This window comes from Trichomonas vaginalis, chromosome I (assembly GCF_026262505.1).
Source record: "Trichomonas vaginalis G3 chromosome I, whole genome shotgun sequence".
Taxonomy (NCBI): Eukaryota; Parabasalia; order Trichomonadida; family Trichomonadidae; genus Trichomonas; species Trichomonas vaginalis.
The window spans coordinates 25772545-25791883 of NC_067203.1; the positions used below are offsets into that span (position 1 = coordinate 25772545).

General features: G+C 31.9%; 5 protein-coding genes and 1 non-coding gene across 6 annotated transcripts, besides 1 other annotated feature; 1 reads left to right on the forward strand and 5 right to left on the reverse strand.

Moving 5' to 3' along the window:
• Window positions 1–591: part of a mobile genetic element that runs on past the window's edge.
• Window positions 592–660: 69 nt separating this feature from the next.
• TVAGG3_1050320 (leucine-rich repeats (6 copies)-containing protein) lies at window positions 661–4216 on the forward strand (the record flags this gene model as incomplete). Its single annotated transcript, XM_001324586.1, has 1 exon — window positions 661–3261. One exon carries the CDS (start codon window positions 661–663, stop codon window positions 3259–3261), a length of 2601 nt encoding a protein of 866 aa, XP_001324621.1.
• Window positions 4217–4271: 55 nt separating this feature from the next.
• On the reverse strand, window positions 4272–4345 carry TVAGG3_1050330. The gene has a single exon. It is a non-coding gene; the product is annotated as a tRNA-Asn (tRNA).
• Window positions 4346–4554: 209 nt separating this feature from the next.
• On the reverse strand, window positions 4555–11858 carry TVAGG3_1050340 (aggrephagy protein; the record flags this gene model as incomplete). Its single annotated transcript, XM_001324587.1, has 1 exon — window positions 4555–11847. The coding sequence occupies one exon, from the start codon at window positions 11845–11847 to the stop codon at window positions 4555–4557; it is 7293 nt and encodes a 2430-aa protein (XP_001324622.1).
• Window positions 11859–12270: 412 nt separating this feature from the next.
• Window positions 12271–15247, reverse strand: TVAGG3_1050350 (mannose-6-phosphate receptor family member family; the record flags this gene model as incomplete). Its single annotated transcript, XM_001324588.1, has 1 exon — window positions 12293–15169. One exon carries the CDS (start codon window positions 15167–15169, stop codon window positions 12293–12295), a length of 2877 nt encoding a protein of 958 aa, XP_001324623.1.
• Window positions 15248–15587: 340 nt separating this feature from the next.
• Window positions 15588–16276, reverse strand: TVAGG3_1050360 (ARF-like 2 binding protein BART family; the record flags this gene model as incomplete). Its single annotated transcript, XM_001324589.1, has 1 exon — window positions 15613–16275. The coding sequence occupies one exon, from the start codon at window positions 16273–16275 to the stop codon at window positions 15613–15615; it is 663 nt and encodes a 220-aa protein (XP_001324624.1).
• Window positions 16277–18110: 1834 nt separating this feature from the next.
• Window positions 18111–19266, reverse strand: TVAGG3_1050370 (alanine dehydrogenase family; the record flags this gene model as incomplete). Its single annotated transcript, XM_001324590.1, has 1 exon — window positions 18159–19265. One exon carries the CDS (start codon window positions 19263–19265, stop codon window positions 18159–18161), a length of 1107 nt encoding a protein of 368 aa, XP_001324625.1.
• Window positions 19267–19339: the final 73 nt, after the last annotated feature.

Sequence of the window (19339 nt, forward strand, 5' to 3'; positions counted from 1 at the left end):
AGACTTTGTTGAGATTTCTTCGTAAATGACCCTAGTAGTATATTTTTGGTGTAAATTTCATGAAAATTCAAGAGGGTAGAAAAGAGGTTAGAAAAGAGGTTAGATATACCCTTCTACCCTAAAATATATTTTTGGTGTAAATTTCATGAAAATTCAAGAGGGTAGAAAAGAGGTTAGAAAAGAGGTTAGATATACCCTTCTACCCTAAAATATATTTTTGGTGTAAATTTCATGAAAATTCAAGAGGGTAGAAAAGAGGTTAGAAAAGAGGTTAGATATACCCTTCTACCCTAAAATATATTTTTGGGTCATTTACACTCATGAACTTTCTTGTCTATGTTTTGTCAAGACTTCTTCGTAAAGACTTTGTCAAGACTTCTTCATAAAGACTTTGTTGAGACTTCTTCGTATATGTTTTGTCAAGACTTCTTCGTAAATGTTTTGTCAAGACTTCTTCGTAAAGACTTTGTCAAGACTTCTTCGTAAATGTTTTGTCAAGACTTCATTTATACTAAACATCTTCAGGGCTAGAAGGCACGAAGTGCCTGGAAGCCCCACTACCTTTTTTTTTTTTTTTTTTTTTTTTTTTTTGATCTTGATTATTATGCATTTTATAGTTGCTATGAACTTAAATCAATTATTGTTAAACGTGAATTGACAATGAGTCCTTCATGTTTTCAAAATTGTGTAAAATTAGAATATGTTGACCTTGGAAGAACTACAAGAATAAATTCTGGAGCTTTCAAAAATTGTTATGAGCTAAAAACAATTACATGCGAGGTAACTGTTGATATCTCCAGCTATGCATTTATGTCGTGTGTTTCATTAGTAAACATATCAATGAAAATTAGATCCATTGGAGGATCTACTTTTAGATTCTGCACAAAACTTATGAATATAGACATTTCTCATTGTAATTCAATTGATGAATATGCATTTAGTGGATGTGAATCATTAAATATGACCTCAACAATTTTTGGTGATTCTTACTCCTTTTCTGCTTGCAATTTAATCAAATCTGTTGTAATTAAAGGCAATATTTACAGTGGATTTATGTATAAATGTCATAATCTTGAAGCAGTAACAATAAATGATGCCAATTCAATAGGAGAAAATGCTTTTGCTCAATGTGAAAAATTGAAATCAATCACATTTTTATCAAATATAAAATCTATAGGTTCCAATGCATTTGCATACACTGATTTGTCTGATGTTGTATTAAACCTTTCATCTCTTCAAAGTATTGGTGATCATGCTTTTTATAAATCAAAAGTAAAAATTATCAAACTTGATAAAAATTTTTCCAATCCGAATTCTGATTCATCACAATTTCCATTTCAAGATGTAACATCAATTGATACTGTTTATATTTGTGCTTCATTTGGATCGATTTCTAACTTAGGATTTTATGATTCTCCTAGCATTAAATTTATAATTGATGAATCAAATCCTTACCTAAAATTAGAAGATGATGTTTTTATTTATTATAATTATTCCATTGAACTTGCATATTACATGCCTTCAAATTTACGAAAACAATTTATAATTCCAATTAATGTTGAAATTATTGATAAATATGCATTTTCAGGGGCGATTAATCTCGAAGAAATTATTATTAATCATGGAATAAGTGGCCTACAATATGCCTTTGCAAAATGTAAATCAATAAAATCAATTAATTTTGATTATGAAATTCAATCGGGAAATGATCCTTCAACAAATTACTTCTGTTATCAATGTTCGAATTTAGAATATGTTAAATTACCAAATAAATTAACAACATTAAATGAAAATGCATTTGCACATTGTATTAATTTGAAAACGATTGAATTTGATGCCCCAAATCTCCATTCTGTAGGGAAAGAAGCATTTATGGATACCAGAATTGAAGAGATGGTCCTTAATTCAGATTGCCTATCTATAGGTGAATTTTCAAAATGCAAGAAACTAAAAAAATTGACGATAGTTAAAGCTACTTCATTTTTAAAACATTTCTCTATGCCTGAGCAATTAGAAGATGAACTCGTTCCAGATGAAATCAATTTAATTTATGGAAGTCTAGATATATTTAATTCATATCAAATTCCAGATGCATTTTTAAATGATTCATCTATATCAGAAATTTTCATACCTAATATATTTAGTAAAATTGGAGATTATTCATTTGGTTTCACGAATCTCAAAAAATTTGAACTTCAAAGTAAAATTCAATACATAGAGTCAACATCCTTCTATGGATCAGAGGAAATTGTAATTATTGAATGTAATAATAGATGGTTCAAAGTTCTTGAGCATGAAATCATTGAAAGAGAATCAAACATGTTAGTTCTAACATTTGGAAAATTGATGTCTACATATATTCTTCCAAGGGAAATCAAAGCAATAGGAGATCGATCAATTATTTCAGTTCCAAAATATGATGATGAGACTGGTAAAGTTATTGATTTTGGTATTACAACATTGATAATTCCAGGAATGGTTGATGCTGAGGGCAATCCATTTTTAATGTGTCCATATTTAACAAATGTGTGCTATGGAGGTACTTTTATGCCAAAAAATTTGGATGGTGATCAAATTGATAGAATTTTTGTTACAGAAAATCTAATGAATACAAGATGGCGGAAGAAGATAAATATGTATGATTATACAATTATCGAAATGTTTATGTTAAGAGAAAAATGTGATACTTCTGTTCCTTTTGAGAACCTTGCAAACTATAAATCTGGCTATTCATCAAACCCGAACTATATTCCTTATCCAAAGTTAAATAAATCTGAGCATTATTGTCCACCAGAAATTGAAGAAGAATGCGATGATGAAGAAGAAGAAAATCATGAATCAATATCCACAATCAGTTCATCATCTATTACATCATTATCAGAAAGTTCATCAAGAACAAGCGAGTATGTAGATATAATTGATGATAAAAATGAAAAGCAAACTACTTCATTAGTAATTGCTTTAATAATTATTGCAGTTATTGAAATTATTGTAATATCAGGTTTAATAGTAATGATTGTTCTTGCATATAAAGATAACGAAGAAAGTTCACCAATTGAAATGGTTGAAGAAACTGCCCATATTGCAATATCAACAGAAGCAGGTTTAACTTATGATAATCCTCTATTTCAGCCAAAATCGAAAGCTGAAAAGATCCATTTGCCGAGGACTTTGAAGAAAAATCAGATAAAGAAATTATTTATCATCTTCATTCTGATAGTGGAACCGATTAAATTACTTTTTTATTACTCAGCAAAATAAAGATATTATTTTTTTCAAATTTTCTATTACGATATAATGCTATAATATTTCTGAAAGTTGGTGTGTGTTGTCTGTATCTCTTTTGGCATTGAGTTTAAAAAGTAATTGTGATCATTAACAATGAGAGATTACCAAAATGATCGAAGGGAAATACAATCAGTAAATGTGTAGCTTTCTTGTTGTATCTGAGTTTTTATTATATTATTAGAAATCATAAATCTTATGATCGGTCAATAGAGACCAATAAGTGCGGCATATAGGATGCAGCAATATTCGCTTCTACTAAGAAGGAGGAATGTGTTGGATATAGTAATTTGGTTGGATAGAGAGCAATCAAACTCGAATTTGGCAGGGATTCAAAAGGATAAAGCATGAAAGGGAGTAAATATTTGCACCATCATATGAACTCGTCCATTGGAGTGACAAGAGGCTCATTTTTCTTAAATGATGGAAGAGCATGCATCTTGTGATTATCTCATAGAGACTAAGTACCACAACATACGGGATACTGCTGTAGTCTCTACTGTCAAAATGGAGTTACAGGGCGGAAAAGAGAAATCTAGAAAGATGATAAGATTCTCAATCTCAACTTTTCTACAAAAAGTGTAAGCGGGCAGAAAAACTATATTGGGTTTCTTTGAACGAAATAAAATGAAATAGTTGGTATATTGGTCGCTAATACTGCCGGGATTTCAATTCTTCAAAGGTTCCTTTGAACGAACAACGATCAAAAATTGAGAGAATTTTTGCGGCTTTGACGGTTCTCGTATGACAAACAAGGGATAAGCTTTGGGGAAATTTATGGATACCACCCCAATATCAACGGCCTTCGCACCAATACAAGATCAATGCGATTACTGTACGTGAATATATCCACAAATGAGCAAAATATCTGATATCCCCAAAAAAGTTTTTCCTGTTTAGGACTTAACAAAAGCTTTCGGGTGATGTATAGGATCATCTCGCAACATTTCAAATCTGAAAAATAAAAATCTTCAAAAAGAAAAAATCTCCTCCCGTGTGGATCGAACACACGACTTCCAGATTAACAGTCTGACACTCTAACCAACTGAGTTAGGGAGGATTACATTTATTTAATTATTTCTGCATATTTCACCTATTTTTCCTCAATTCTTCAAAAATATAAAAAATGATAAAGTTATAAAAGGAATAATCTCAAAATTTCAAAATTCAAAAATAAATAAAAAGTTTATAAAATAAGAAAATGATCGAACTGATAAGAGGTCATTGTGGTTATCTGAATCACAGATATGTAATCAATAAATGTCTTCATTATTTATTAATTGAAAGATCCACAATCAGGTCAGCATCCTTCTTATTGGCGTCCTTCTTATCAGCATCCTGCTTATTATCATCCCGCTTTTTGAACTTAACGACCTTTGTTCCGGATGCAACAGTCAAGATAGTTCCTTTCTTGTTGTACTCGAAGAAACTGTTTATTTCGAGATCTACTTGTGCTAGCGCTGTCAATTCTTCTCCTGCAGCGTTAAACACTTTGATTGAATCGCTGTTATTCACTCTATATGAAACAGCAATTGCATCAATACTAGAGTAGAAAACGCATTTCTTTGCACGAACAATTGTTTCCTTCAATTCAACTGTTGAAAGAACATTTCCAACACTGTTGTAAAACGTTATCTTGTTCTTTCCAACAGCGCAAACAATTCCAGACTTATAAACGAACAAACCGATTTCTGCATCGGTCTGTAACTTGCAAATGAACTTTCTATCGATTGTGCAGAAGACCAAGTTGTTTTCTTGGTCAAGAGAAGCAATCAATCCACAGTCAGCGCTCATTGCAACTTTGACAATTTGAGAAACATGATACGAAAAGCTTCTGATTAAAGCTCTTCCTGGCAAACTCCAGATGTTGACATCTCCGTAAAATCCACCTGTTACAAGTATTCTTCTTCCAGCTACACAAGCGCAAGTAATGTTGGAAGACTGGTGGCAAACGAAAGATAATGAATTTTCTTTCACTCTATGGAGAATGACGAAACTCTGTGATTTAGATTTTTCACTCAAATAAAGAACCGTATTTGAATCAGGCCAAACTCCAACAATTGCTCTGTTCTGAAGAATTACATTTAATGGAGCATCATTGTATTTGTATGTTCCTGATTCTGTGATAACAACTTTCTTATTGAAATAGATGATATTAGATGTATAAGTTTCTTCTTTCATGTCATCATCATTCGGTGGATCTTCACGTTGAATGTGACTACTTTCGAAAACTCTGTCAGTTGGAATATATTTTAAGTAGTCACCAAAATTTCTTCCTAGCTTCTTAGAATCAACATTATTGAACTCTCCGTATGTATGATTGCCTCTCTTGTTTCCATACATAATATCAAACCAAATATTGATGTGTTCGTTCGCTCTTGTCTCCAAATAATATCTGTGAAGTGAAACAAATTTCATTGCATTTGTGAGACTCATATTTTCCTTTGTTTTAGCCCAATCTGGGAGAATTACATCTTCATGTAATAATTCTCCTCTTTCGTTCTTGAACAAAGGAAGACCGAGAGTATCCACGAAAATATAAGGGAAGCAGAAGAATTCAGGAAGACATTCTAAATCCTCAACCAATTTGAATATGGTGAAAGATCTTGAATAGTATTCATAGCCTTTGCTAGAATAATCATATTGTTGTGCGTAGAATGGATAGCATCTTACGAAATCCAAGATAACGGAGAGTCCGGAACTGCAGCCTTTAGAAAATCCTATGTTTTCAGCAGTGTCAATATTGCTTTGCCTTTGTGTTTCGAGAGACGTTGTTTTTGTCAAATCTCTTAAATCTCTGTCTTTATAATTTTGGAAAATAAATGGGAAGAAAGGATATTCCATTGTGTTATTATATGATCTTCCTCCCAAAATACTCAAGTAAGAGATATAAGTAAAAGTAGATATTTCTCTACTCGCCCATCTCGATTGGAGATTGATTGTCTGAGCAATTTTTGTGAAATCTTTATTTGGATTATAGATATTTCCGCCTACAGCTTTTCTAAGCTCTGTAAATAGATCGAATTTGCCTTCGACACGAGGAATTCTCTCATTATCTTTATCATAAATGGCTGCAACAAACGAAATAAAAGTATCTCTTTGTGCTTCACAAGGTAAAATTAAATACAAAGGTGGTTTGAACGAAGAATATATTTCACAAGCAACATCTCTTCCGAAACAAATTCTGTTGAAAATAAATTCGATTTCATTGATGTTCAAATCAAAATAAAAGTGACAATTTGTTTTAGTTGAACCATTGAACTTGATGTATTTTGTATCTGTTTCTACAGAGATTTTTCCTTGATAATATCCTTCAATTGTTACTGCGATACAATTATTAGTGAAACCAGCTGATGTTTTAACATATTCTTTTGGAAATTCGAACTCATCATTTTGGTAAAAATGAGTTATATCATTTATACGAGATCTTGGTTCCATCAATGATCTTCCACCTTTTCTGTTGATGAAACTAGAAACAACAAATGTTGGTTTGAAATCATCTTTGCTTTCGAATAAAAGTGTTCCATTTGTTTTGAAATAATTCTCAAGATCTTTGAGATTTGCATTATGGAACTCTTCTGATCTGTATTTAGTAGAAACCAAGTAATCATTGTAATAATGATCATAGGAATGTTTCATACATGATTTGAGAAGATCATCTTTATAAGTAATTCTTATATGATCTTTGTTTAATAATAATTCGAAACTCCTGAAAATATCTGATCTTTGTCTTTCAACTGCTTTGAAGAATCCATAACTGAACTTGTCATTGTCTAATCTATCATAGAAATATCTGCATGGTTCGATATCTTTTCTGTAATATTTTTCTAATCTTGGCGGCAATTCATGATAAAATTCTTTGATATTGGAAATTCCAAGTAATTGGACATTCATCGGATTATGAGATAACCAATTGATGATCTTGTTAAAGTATTCTTCAATATCATCACCAAACTTTGAATATTCATATAACAAATCAATAAATAACAAAATCATGTCAAATTTAACTTCATAAATTGTAACGCTTTTTCCATCATAATAATCCAAAAGATCCAAAGTGAATTGGAGGAGTGTTTTATCTTTTGATGTTTCCTCTCTATCTGTTTTAACAACAGCTGCTGGAAGTTTGATTAAATAGTCCATGCATTCTCTCAAATTTCCAAGTGGAAAAGATTCAACATTTTTGTTGGAAACAATTTCAAAATCATGCATAATTAAAGGAACAAGTAAAGAAAGAATTTCATTAAGATGACCTTTGAAACAATCCTTTGGAAGATTTAGAAGGATATCTGTTTCCAACTTTTCCCAATTAATTAATGATTTATGATTTATGTAAAATGATTCGATCAATCTGAAGAGAGTTGTTATATGACTTGGATTTCTTTGCAAAATCAAAATGAAAGGTTCTGTATTAATTTTGTTGATCTTACACATGAAATCTAATAAGAAGTATTGCCAATTCATGCATTCAATGAAGTTCTGACTGATATTTTCCTTTCGAAGTTGTTCAATCAACCATTTCATTGCTCTTTCTTTATCAATTGTAAATGACAAAATTTTTAGAAGCAATGGAATTGTAATTGAAGATTGGATGAAGATTTCTCTGTATTTATTGATATCTTCTTCTTTATCAAGAATGGAATTGAAATTCAATGAAGCAATAATTGACAATTTAACAAGCTCTGATTTCTTCTTTTCGTCTTTGGAATATTTATTGAAATATTCAATGAATTTATCTAAAGCAAAAATGTGTAAATCTGGAAGATTTAACATGTAAATCCAAGGAAGGAAAATGTTAGAAATCGATGATTCAATGTCCTTGAAGATATTGATTTCCTTAATCAGCTTAACTGCTTCTTCGAAACCTTTCTTATCATTCCACATTGGATAAGTAATTAAGAAAGATTTGTCTGCTTTGAATTCTTCATCAGAAATGATTTGCAAAGCGAAATTCAAGAATTCTTGTCTTCCATCCAAATTAATTTTGTTATTAGTTGTTTGTGATGGCATTTCCAAAACACCACCATAATAAATAACTAAAGCTTCTCTATTAAAGAAAGAGGTTTTATGGAATTGGTAACATTTCATTGCATAATTTTCAATGAATTTCGGAACTCTAGAAATATTCTTTGCGAAATCAATATTCAAGAAGAAAGCAACAGCAATTTTATCACTGAGTTTCGTATCCATTAAATCAACTGCTCTTGTAAGGAAGTTTGTATCAACAAATTCCGATTTAAGTTTCGATAAGAAACTGGCGAAATACTTGAAATAATCATTTCTATAGAAACTTGTGCATAAAGCATCATCAGAATCCAACATTATCTTGAAAATTCTCAACAAAATAACAGCAATTGAATCATTTTGATCTGATTCTAGATTTGTTGAGTCATCTCTATCACAATAATTCTGTACAACAGGTACTAATGAATACAAGTAATCAGCATTATTCAAAACTCTAAATATAGTGCTTCTTCCGAATGAAATAATTCCATTAAATTTTGCTGTCTTTTTGTTGTCTTTTTGATCAATAAACTCGATTTTATCTCCAACAACACAACGAGGAGAATATTTCCTGTAGAGAGTCGATCTTTCAGCCATAAGAAGTGGATCTTCAGGAACTACATTGATTATTTCATGGAAAAGTGAAATATCTGAAATTGAACAATCCAAGATAGAATTATTCAAGAAACTTGCAAATGATATTGTATAATCAGCATCTTGGAATTCTTGTTTCTTCGGTGATTTTGTTTTTTCACGTGGTTTTGCTGGTTTTTCTTCTTGTGATTCGTTTTCTTCATCCTTTGGCTCAAGAATATTAATTGTTTTTTGACTTTTGTTGATGTTTATTGTTATCTTTGGTAAATTGAAAATAATTAAAACATTGGATATGAAGTTTGGATCGAAATAAGTTCTTTCGAACTTCAATATGTTCTTAACAGATTGATCATAATCAATATACATGTAAGAACAATTCTCTTTGATTGCGAAACTCATTTTGATCTCTGTTTTATCATTTTTCATCAAAAACAAAGGATAAGTGTGTTTGGAATCAATCTTCATGTTACTTATTGAAAAAGCAATTGTTGTATCTTGCTTGATTTGGACATTTTCATCTACAAGTTGTGAACCATTTTCTGAGAAAACAAATGACCATTCACGAGTTAATTTACTTTCAATAATTAATTTATAAATCACTTCGAAAACCAAGTTTGCAAATAAATAATGTTTGGCTTCAATTGTCTTTATTAACTTCTGATACATTGATGGAGTGAATTGCGACATGCTTAAGAGTTCAAACAATTTCAAATATACTTTAAATTCTTCTTTATCAGTAGTATTTTTCATGTTTTCAAGAGTGAAATCATAAGCATTTGCTAATAAGATTTTTTCTGCATTCGAAGGAACTGTTGAAAGTTTATTAAGTTCTTTTGTCACTTCCAAATTCATTTTAGTATATTTGCATCTTCTTATTAATATTGCAATAGCTGTTTTGAAAACTATAGGATTAGAATAGAAATCTTCTGATTTAATATCTTGATCTATATCTCCAATGCTGCAATGAATTAAAGGTAATGTTAAATCTAAGTCATAATCACAGTCAACAAGAATGTCAAAAGTTTTTTCATCCATTTCAAACAATTGATTTCGATATTTTGAACTGATATAAGCCAAATTAGCCAAAAGATTAATAAACTCCAAATACAAGTTTTTCTTTTTGACTTCTTGAACTAATATAGTCATTAAATCATTCAAATCAATGTTAAAGTCCAAATTTGAATAAGTTCCAATAATTCCCATAATTGCTGCAGTTATTTCATCCTTTTTACATTTAAGAGAGTCATATAAAATGTCTTTCAATTTAAGACAAATTTCTTGTTCTCTTGTTGCTGCCTTAACAAGTTTAATGAATGTTTGACTGTGTGTCAACATCCTTGATTTGACTAAATTCTCTGAAAAACAAATCTTTGGAAATTTGTAAATGAAATATCTGAGATAATCATAGATAAACATGTTATCTATTGCAAAGTCAGCGAGTTTTGCAAATAATCCATTGAAAACAAGACTTTTAATGAACTCTTGGCTGCCTTTTATTGATTCAAGTTCTTTGAAAAGTGGCCAAAAGTGGAAAAAGTTTTCAATAGATATTATTTGCAAAATTGATTCAGGAACTTTCGATGAAGGATTGAAGAACATGCTGATTGATAACCTAAGAACAGCATTTCTCACTGTACTTGAATATGTTTCGCCAAAAACTTTTGGATTTATCAAATCCCAGAATCCATAAGAATAAATAAATAAGTTTCCTTCGTTTTTCGATTTGTCAAGCATATAAACAATCAATAAAATGACATTGTTTATATCTATATCTGTATCAAATTGGTCAATGAACATGTTGAAAGGTACTAATTTCTTTTGTTGAGTTGTTTTTTCAACATTTCGTTGAGATTCTTCAAATTTTTTAATATAATTGATAATAGGATTGACCAAATCATTCAGAAGTGGATTAATGTTGAATTCTACTTGTTTTGGTAATGAATAATTGGATCCTAAATCTGAATGATAATTTTCAAATTTTTTATCGAAATGAGTTTCATCAATGTCTTCAATTGAATAATTAGTAACTGGAGAATCATATTTGGCATCCATTTCGACTGTTGGAAGGAAGTGTTTCATAATATTTACAACTGTCAAAATAAACTCTTTTTCAAAAACGATTTTTGGAGGAACTGGGAACTTGATGATTTGTTCCAATGCGAATTTGATGAACATAATGTTGATTCCTGACATTGGAAGAACTTCTGTATCGGTAGAAAAGAATCTAATAATTTCAATTGAAATTAGAGCATTTTGATCGATAGTACGGCTTCCTTTTGATTGATCTAGTACATCTATGAGCTGAATAATAAAGTCTTCACTGAGATTTTTGCTATCGATCGTAAAATATTTATCAATAAAATCAAATGCGTTTGTAAATATAGGATTGCTCTTGTAATCAAAATCGCTTTTGTTGTATAATTGATAAAGAGTTTTAAGAATAGAAATAATGTAAGATTGTAAAATTTTATTTTCCATTCTTGGAATTAAGAATTGGAGAATGCTGTGTACGAATAAGAGGGCATCGTTTATGCTAGATTTGATATTTTTCTGGTTGCATTCTGATATGTATTGAAAATATTTTGTAAATATAGGATAATCAGCAAAAACGAGTTTTCCATTGTCGGAACTAAGAATACTTAGGATATTTCTGTCAACCCTGAGAATTATTCTATTCAGTAAATTGAATACGTTTTTTTCTTTAATTTTTTCGGAAAAATCTAAGAATAACTCAAGTTCTTTTTTATCAATATCATCTGATAGTCCAAGCGAATCTATAAAATCAGATTTGTTCGAAAAACTCCTTGTATCTTGTTTAGAATATTTGGATTTAACATTTTCTGGCATATTATCCAAATATTCTTTTGGAATCGTGGGTAAATCACTTGTATATGTCGAATAGAAGAAGTTTGTAAAGTCATCAATTTTCTCACTTCCGCTCCGATTGTCACTATTCTTCAGCATATTTAAAAAAATTTTGGATAATTTTAGGAAAAAATTTTAAAAAAATTCCAAACCTTTTCATTTTGAATAGCGCTAATATGTCCTTGTCCAATAATGAATACGAATTCATCGCTAACCTTATTGTTTTTGCATTACTCATTCATAAAATTTAGGTAAAAAGAGTAACACCACAATTATAATGATGAGCATATGATAACCATATGATTCTATATTAGCAGACGTAGTACTAATAGCTGTTATCATTTCACAGGACTAAATTTTGTGCAAAATATCCTTAATTTTCACACAGATTGATTTGTTTGCATTCGGTGTGAATAGCATAATAGTATGAGTATATATTTCCATATGAGTTTTCCTTATAAGCTCTTTATATGACGAGATTGAAAAGCTTATATTAAAAAAAATTGAAGTAAAAGAGTAAGAAAAAAAAGAAACTATATTTTTATTAAACTTCTTCGTATTTTCCAGATCCAACAACTGTAACTCTGCCACAAGATACAATGAACATGAATCCTGTTTGAACGCAAGCAACGAATTCGAGCCAGAAATTCTTGTGGAAGATAGAAACAGTGTGATAAACAACAAGATTGAAAATGACACCAATAAGGAAGTAAATAGGTAAAGGAATGAAAACAAGGATCAAGAAAATACCTCCACCAGAAATCTTTGATGAAGGTGTTGGTGCTGGAGTTGGTGTTGGAGTTACATCTGGTTCATATGGATCTGGACATAGTGTTGGAACATCTCCTTCATACTTCTTTGTGCAAACAGCATTTGTATGTGCAGTTAAAGTGATGACTTTATCATCTTCGAATCCGACATCATCGAAATCAACTTCATCAGTTGGAACTGATTCATTGCATACAAAATTGATTCTTGTACTATAGTTGTCATAGCCACCGCCATATGTAACTGTAATACCTCTTAAGAAGTCTCTTGTTGAATAGAAATCTAAAGAGATTCTTGCATCACCAACGCCGTAACACTTCTTTTGTCCTTCATTTGTAATGCATTTCCAAATATTTGTTGTTCCACCGCCAACACAGACATCTCCTTTGCATGATCTTGGCTGATCCAAGTCAATTTGCAATTCTGCCTTGATGAAAGCAGGTGAAGAACGAAGAATAACATATTCATCATGATCTTTAAATTTGGAAAGATCAATTTCCATGTATTTCTTGTAAAATGGTTTAGATGCGTATTTGAAGCATTCTTGTCTTCTTGTTCTTGGTGTTGGTGTTGGAGAAGGTGTCTCAGGTAATCTATTATAGGCAAATTCACGTGGACAAGCATTCTGCGCTAAGCCATGAGCTAAAATAGATTTTCCTTCACTTGAAACTTGGTATTCGATTTGTTTGTTCTCATCTAATGTAATGAGATTATATGGTGTCTTTAAATCACATTGTAACAAAAGTTTGAAGTTTGTATCGTATTCTGAGTTATATCTCAATTCAAGACCATCTTCAAGTCTTTGTCCGTATAATCTTGCTTCAGCATCATATATGATATTACCATATGGCCAGCAATATGAATTGTCATCATCAGATTTAGAGCAGCCATAAGCATTTGCTGTGTTTCTTCCGATTGGACAGATACCGATTTCTCTTGGGCAATCTAATATATTCCATGGATTGTATCTCAATTCGAAATCAGCTGAGTTAGATCTGTATTTAATTGGTCCGGATTTAGAAAGAATTGCGTCTTCAAAGAAGTTCAAATCAGCTGACAAATAATGTGTCTCATTCTGAATGATGTTGACTGGATTTGGTGACTTCATTGGTGTTGGAAGTGGACTTAACTGTTGTAGCTTTGGAAGTCTCCATGGAACTGGTGTTGGTTGTGGTGTCGGAGTGTTGGAACATGCATTTGGTGTTGATACTTGTAAAACTAATGTTGTTCCGTTAAATCTGACTGTTGGATCAATACGAAGTTCGTCAACACCTACTGATTGGTCGCATTTATAAACAACTTGGGCCATATTGTGGATACCGTAGTAGTTAACTCTGAATCCTTTGTTAAGATCTGTTGGATCAGTAAGTGTGAAAGTGAGGTTATTTTCGAAGATACCGTATGATCTGCATCTGCCTTCATCGAAACAGAAGTAAAGTGTGGAATCTTCGATACCTCCACATTCGGATGATTTCGGACAAGCCAAAGCACCACATGGCTGGTAGTAAATGGTTGCATTATTAATGCCAACCATTCCTTCAACATTAACATCGCGGTTGTGGCCGTTTTCTCCGCCATTTAATGTGGAAAGATCAACATTAAGAGTTACTTCCTGAAGTGAAGTGTTTAACTTGCACTTTTCGCCTGTTGGTTGAGGAATTGGGAGCTGGACAATGTCTGCTTCATGAGATTTACCATTCAATAAAATTGTATCACCTTCAAGAGTGGCTTGTTCATCTATTAATATATGACCTTCTGGGTATGTAAGGATTCCGGTGTCGGTTATGTGTAGTTTGCTCTTATACTGATTTTCATAAGTAATTAAGAGTCCATCACTTTCCTTATTACTGTAGAGTGAAATGGCAGACTTCCAATGCTGTTGGACACCGAAATTCTGGCAATCACGGGACGATTGGTCCACTGGGCAAATAAATGCTGAAGAATATTCACTATCTTCGCATGTATATTGAGGAGGGCATTCCATTCTTCCACATGGCTTGTAATAAAGGATTCCCTTGCTGTCATTGATTGAAATTGGTGTAATAATTCCGTATGGGCCACCATCAACAGATCCGAAATGAGCATCAATACCTAAGTTAGGGTCTATATCCCAGCGTGATTGGAAGTCACAGATAGGTTCGAATGTTGGTGTTGGAGTTGGTTTTGGTTTTTCAGATTTGCAGCCTGATTTATGTGTAAAGTTCAGTGTAAAATGATCTGTACTATCAGCAAACCACTTTGAGACACCAAATTCGGTTGATTCACTGTTTTGATCGCATTTGATAAAGATATCAAAGTCTGTAGCTTTATATTCATCGTTTTCCTTTCTTGGTTCACCATCAGCTGAGTACATTACGCCTGGTAATATTTCTCCAAAGTCAAACTGGCCAATGAAATTGGTTGTGTAATATTTATCTCCGACTTTTTTCATTATATTTCCGCCAATAAAGGCAGATTCATTTGCACCAGGAATATCTGATGGCTTAAGTGCTCCACAAAGATTGAAATAATAAGTTGAATCTTCATATGTGAAAGATTTAACAGATCCGAGGCTGTTAATATCATAAGCATTTCCTTCTATGTTAATGGAACAGATTCCACGTGCAATTAATTTGCTGGAACTAAAAGGAATAAATAAAGACCAAAGATTCATCGTTTTTATAAATTCAGATCATTCTGAAATATTGAACGATCTACTGGGTCTCAATTAAAAATTGAGAGCGTGTTGTTGTACTGATTCTTAATTACCATACGCACAACAAGAACTTCCAACACACTACATGTTTATCACATTAATGTTATTCAACAGTAATACATACTTCATCTGGTAAACAGCATATTGCAATGCGGGCATCAAAATGTAAGTGATAATCATATTTATATCTCTGTCTATCATAAGACACTACTCTTATTGAATAGAAGTAATTTTTCTTTTTCAAAAGATAAAATTAACCATTTCAAACTCTTTTTTGCGAATGTATTGATAAAATTCAATTGTATGGCAGCTATATTCAAGACTACTTCTCAAGCAGATCTCAAGCAGATAAAAAAAATATAATTAAAATTAAAAAGCGCAATATATTCAAACATTTTATTCTAGGCTGATATTTGTGGTTGATACTTTTGCATGGTATTAATTTGATTTCGAATGTAGGATATTTTTCCATTCATATTTGGCTTAACTATCTCTGCTTGCTTACTGGTTCTCTTCCTTTGTAGAATTTTTGCACGAATATTTCGAGATCGTTTTTGAAAATCAGGAGGTTTAATTTTGAATGTTGTATCTTCTTGTCTTGGTAAAGGAGGCGTTACTTTAAATGTGTTTTGAGGTACCTCGGATCCTAAAATGAATGAAGCTTGTGTTTCATAATCAAGATTTTCTGGAGGTTCAATAATTTCTTCTTCCTCTTCTAAATCTTCCTTATACCGAAGCATATCTTCTTTGAATTTTGAAAAATCGAGCGATTTTGAAATGCTTTCTGTAATTGTTTTTGCTCTATAATTTTGAAGATCGTAATTCGATATAATTTTACTTTGAAACTCTTCGAATGAAACACCAATATCTGTACACAGTGTATTAGTTATGATATTTTCAAGAAGATCGGTATATTGTAAATAAATTTTATATTCTTCAAGTGAATTGTAGCTACTTTCGTTAAAGGAAGAGCAGTTACTCATCATGAAATCTATTGTTGGAACAACCCAATCGTCAGAAGACAAGAAATCTGCAACAAAATCAATAAATTCTTCATCATTCATTTTGGGAAGGCATTCAAAAAATTTATGGTGATTGAATTTTCTCTGTATTCGTTCATAAAGCCTTTAAGCATGTATGGCTTGCTGTAATTAAAAATTGAGAACTCAAAATAAGCGTACGTTTATATTTTGTGATCCCATTGGCGAATCTTGGACAATGCTTTCTAGATTTTGGCAATGCATTTAGATTATACAGATACTTGATGACTAATAGACGAAGGATGGAAGCAAACTACAAGGATGATTTCCAGATAATTTAATTAAAATTTATTTTAGATTATTTTACCTGTAAATAAACATATTCATACCATCAATCGATTTTAGAGTGTATTCTTTGCATTATTATTTGTTTTGGAAACATTTCGAGAATTTTTCCTTACATACTCATGTTTCGAGAATGAATGATATATCATCTACTAGATATTTGTGATATGTTTTCCATATTTAACTCATAATTACAGAAGTTGTAGTTTCAAGAAAATTGAAAATATATTGGATCCTAAGAATGATATTATCATATTATGCATCTTCTAATTCAATATATTATAATGAAGTAAATGTAAATTTGTGTAATATGTCTTTAAATATGCTATTTAAACCTGAATTTGCTTGGACATTTCATCATAAAACATGAAAAAATTCAGAACTATGAAAATGAAACGAACACATTCGCATACACGACAACAACCATCTATATTATGAATCTCAAATCTTAATTTATAATTCCAAAAAAAACTCAAAATTTTAAAAATCAAGATAAGAAATACAAATTTTCAATGGAAATTTGAAAAATTGAAAAAATTTGGAATTGTAAACATTATTTATATTTGATGCTTGTTCTAAAATATTCCTTTTTGTCCTTATACATTTCGGATTATTTGAATTATTATTTGAATTAATTTTTTTTTTACATATTTCATGATATTCGTGAAATAACTTATTCTAAAAGATGATTCAGAATATATTTATTTCAAAAAAAGAAAAAGTTTTAGTAAAGAATTTTATTTGAGCATATTCAAAAGGTTCCACTTCAGGATCTTTATGTACACTACTTTTTCTAAGTAACATAAGACAACATATTCAAGTTATTTGTCGCAATTCGCGGCATTGATCTCGAATTTTTATTATATATTTGTTTTATATTGGTTTTTAGTAGATATATGCGTAATATTCCCGTTTTCATCTCAGATTGATTTTGCTTTGTTACTGGAATTTCAACTTGTTGAGTGAATTTTAACAAATTTGTAAAATCTTGTTTTTAGCATAACGGTAATATTTGGAGTCTAATTGTTACATCTATGCTTCCATATTTAGCATTATCTTTATAAATGAAGTTAGATCAATCTCCTAACATGGTAATCGAGGACTTTTTCTCGAAAACAATCTGGCAAATTTTCATGAGAGTAAGATGTCAAACGATGGGATATATTCTTAATAAACATCTCTGATATCGATTTTAAATTGAATATATGCCAACATTGTTTCAGACATTAATGTAAAAACTAAGTATCAAACTACTATACATGAAGAAAACTTCCATTTCTCTCCACAATTAAAGATAGTTTGACGTTATATTACTGAGAAAAATCTGCTTGAAGATGTTCATGTGAATATTTTTTTTCCTGAAATAACGTATATTTTGCGAACTATCTTACTCGGACGGATCTTTTCACTCATAGTATACGGCTGGATATACAAATCGTTTGTATTTTGTAACCTGCATCTAATCTGATCATATTCAATAAAGTCATTAATATTAAGCATGAAAATCTTGAATCATGAACTGCTAAACTTTCTGCAGTATCAAATTGCTTAGAATGGATTAAAAATAGGAAGTGTTTGTATGAAAATCGAAGTTTAAACTAAAAAAATCTAAATTTGGTTGCTTAAGCCCATGGCTCAAATGGAAGGTTGAAAGCATCAGCAACACCCTTGAATGTTACCTTACCGTTGACGATGTTAAGACCCTGAGCAAGGCCCTTGTCGGCTCTGCAAGCAGCTTCCCAGCCCAAGTTAGCGATCTGGAGGGCATATGGGAATGTAGCATTAGCAAGAGCTGGTGTTGATGTGAATGGAACAGCACCTGGGATGTTGCCAACGCAATAGTGAACCTTGCCTTCGTAGATGAAGGTTGGATCAGTATGGGTTGTTGGATGGGATGATTCGAAGCAGCCACCCTGGTCAATGGCGACATCGATCATAACTGTGCCATCTCTGATGAGCTTCAACATATCCTTTGTGATAAGATATGGAGCCTTTGAACCTGGGATCAAAGCGCAGCCAATGATTAAGTCAACATGTAGAAGTTCCTGCTCAATGTTGAATCTTGTGCTGTAAAGTGTAGAGACGTTGGATGGGAGATAGTCTCTGATCTGGTTTAATCTTGGGATGGAAACATCTGTGATTGTAACCTGAGCACCCATACCAGCAAGAGAAAGAGCAGCGAAGTAGCCGACTGTGCCTGCACCAAGAACGAGGACGTTAGCTGGCTTGACTCCGGGGACACCTGATAAGAGGATACCCTTGCCACCCTGTGGTCTCTCGAGGAAGCGAGCACCTTCCTGAGCAGACATTCTACCAGCAACTTGTGACATTGGGACAAGAAGTGGGAGGGATCTGCCATCTGGGCCACGAACTGTTTCGAAGGCAATGCAAATAGCTTTGCGCTTGATCATAGCCTCTGTTAATTCCTTCTCGCAAGCGAAGTGGAAGTATGTGAAAACAATCTGGCCTTCATGGATCATCTCGTATTCTGGGCCAATTGGTTCCTTGACCTTATAGATCATATCAGCGATGTCGTAGACTTCCTTAGCTGTCTGGAGGATCTTTGCGCCAACAGAGACGTAAATCTCATCTGGGAAGCCACTGCCGAGACCAGCATTGTGTTCAATGTAGACTTCGTGGCCATTGGCAACGAATTCTTGAACACCAGATGGTGTAATGGAAACACGGAATTCATGATCCTTGATCTCTTTAGGAATACCAATCTTCATCCCTAAGTTTGAAAAATGAGGAGGTGAAGTGTACGATTAGGGCTTCAGAAAATATTGAGGGTAAATTAAACAAT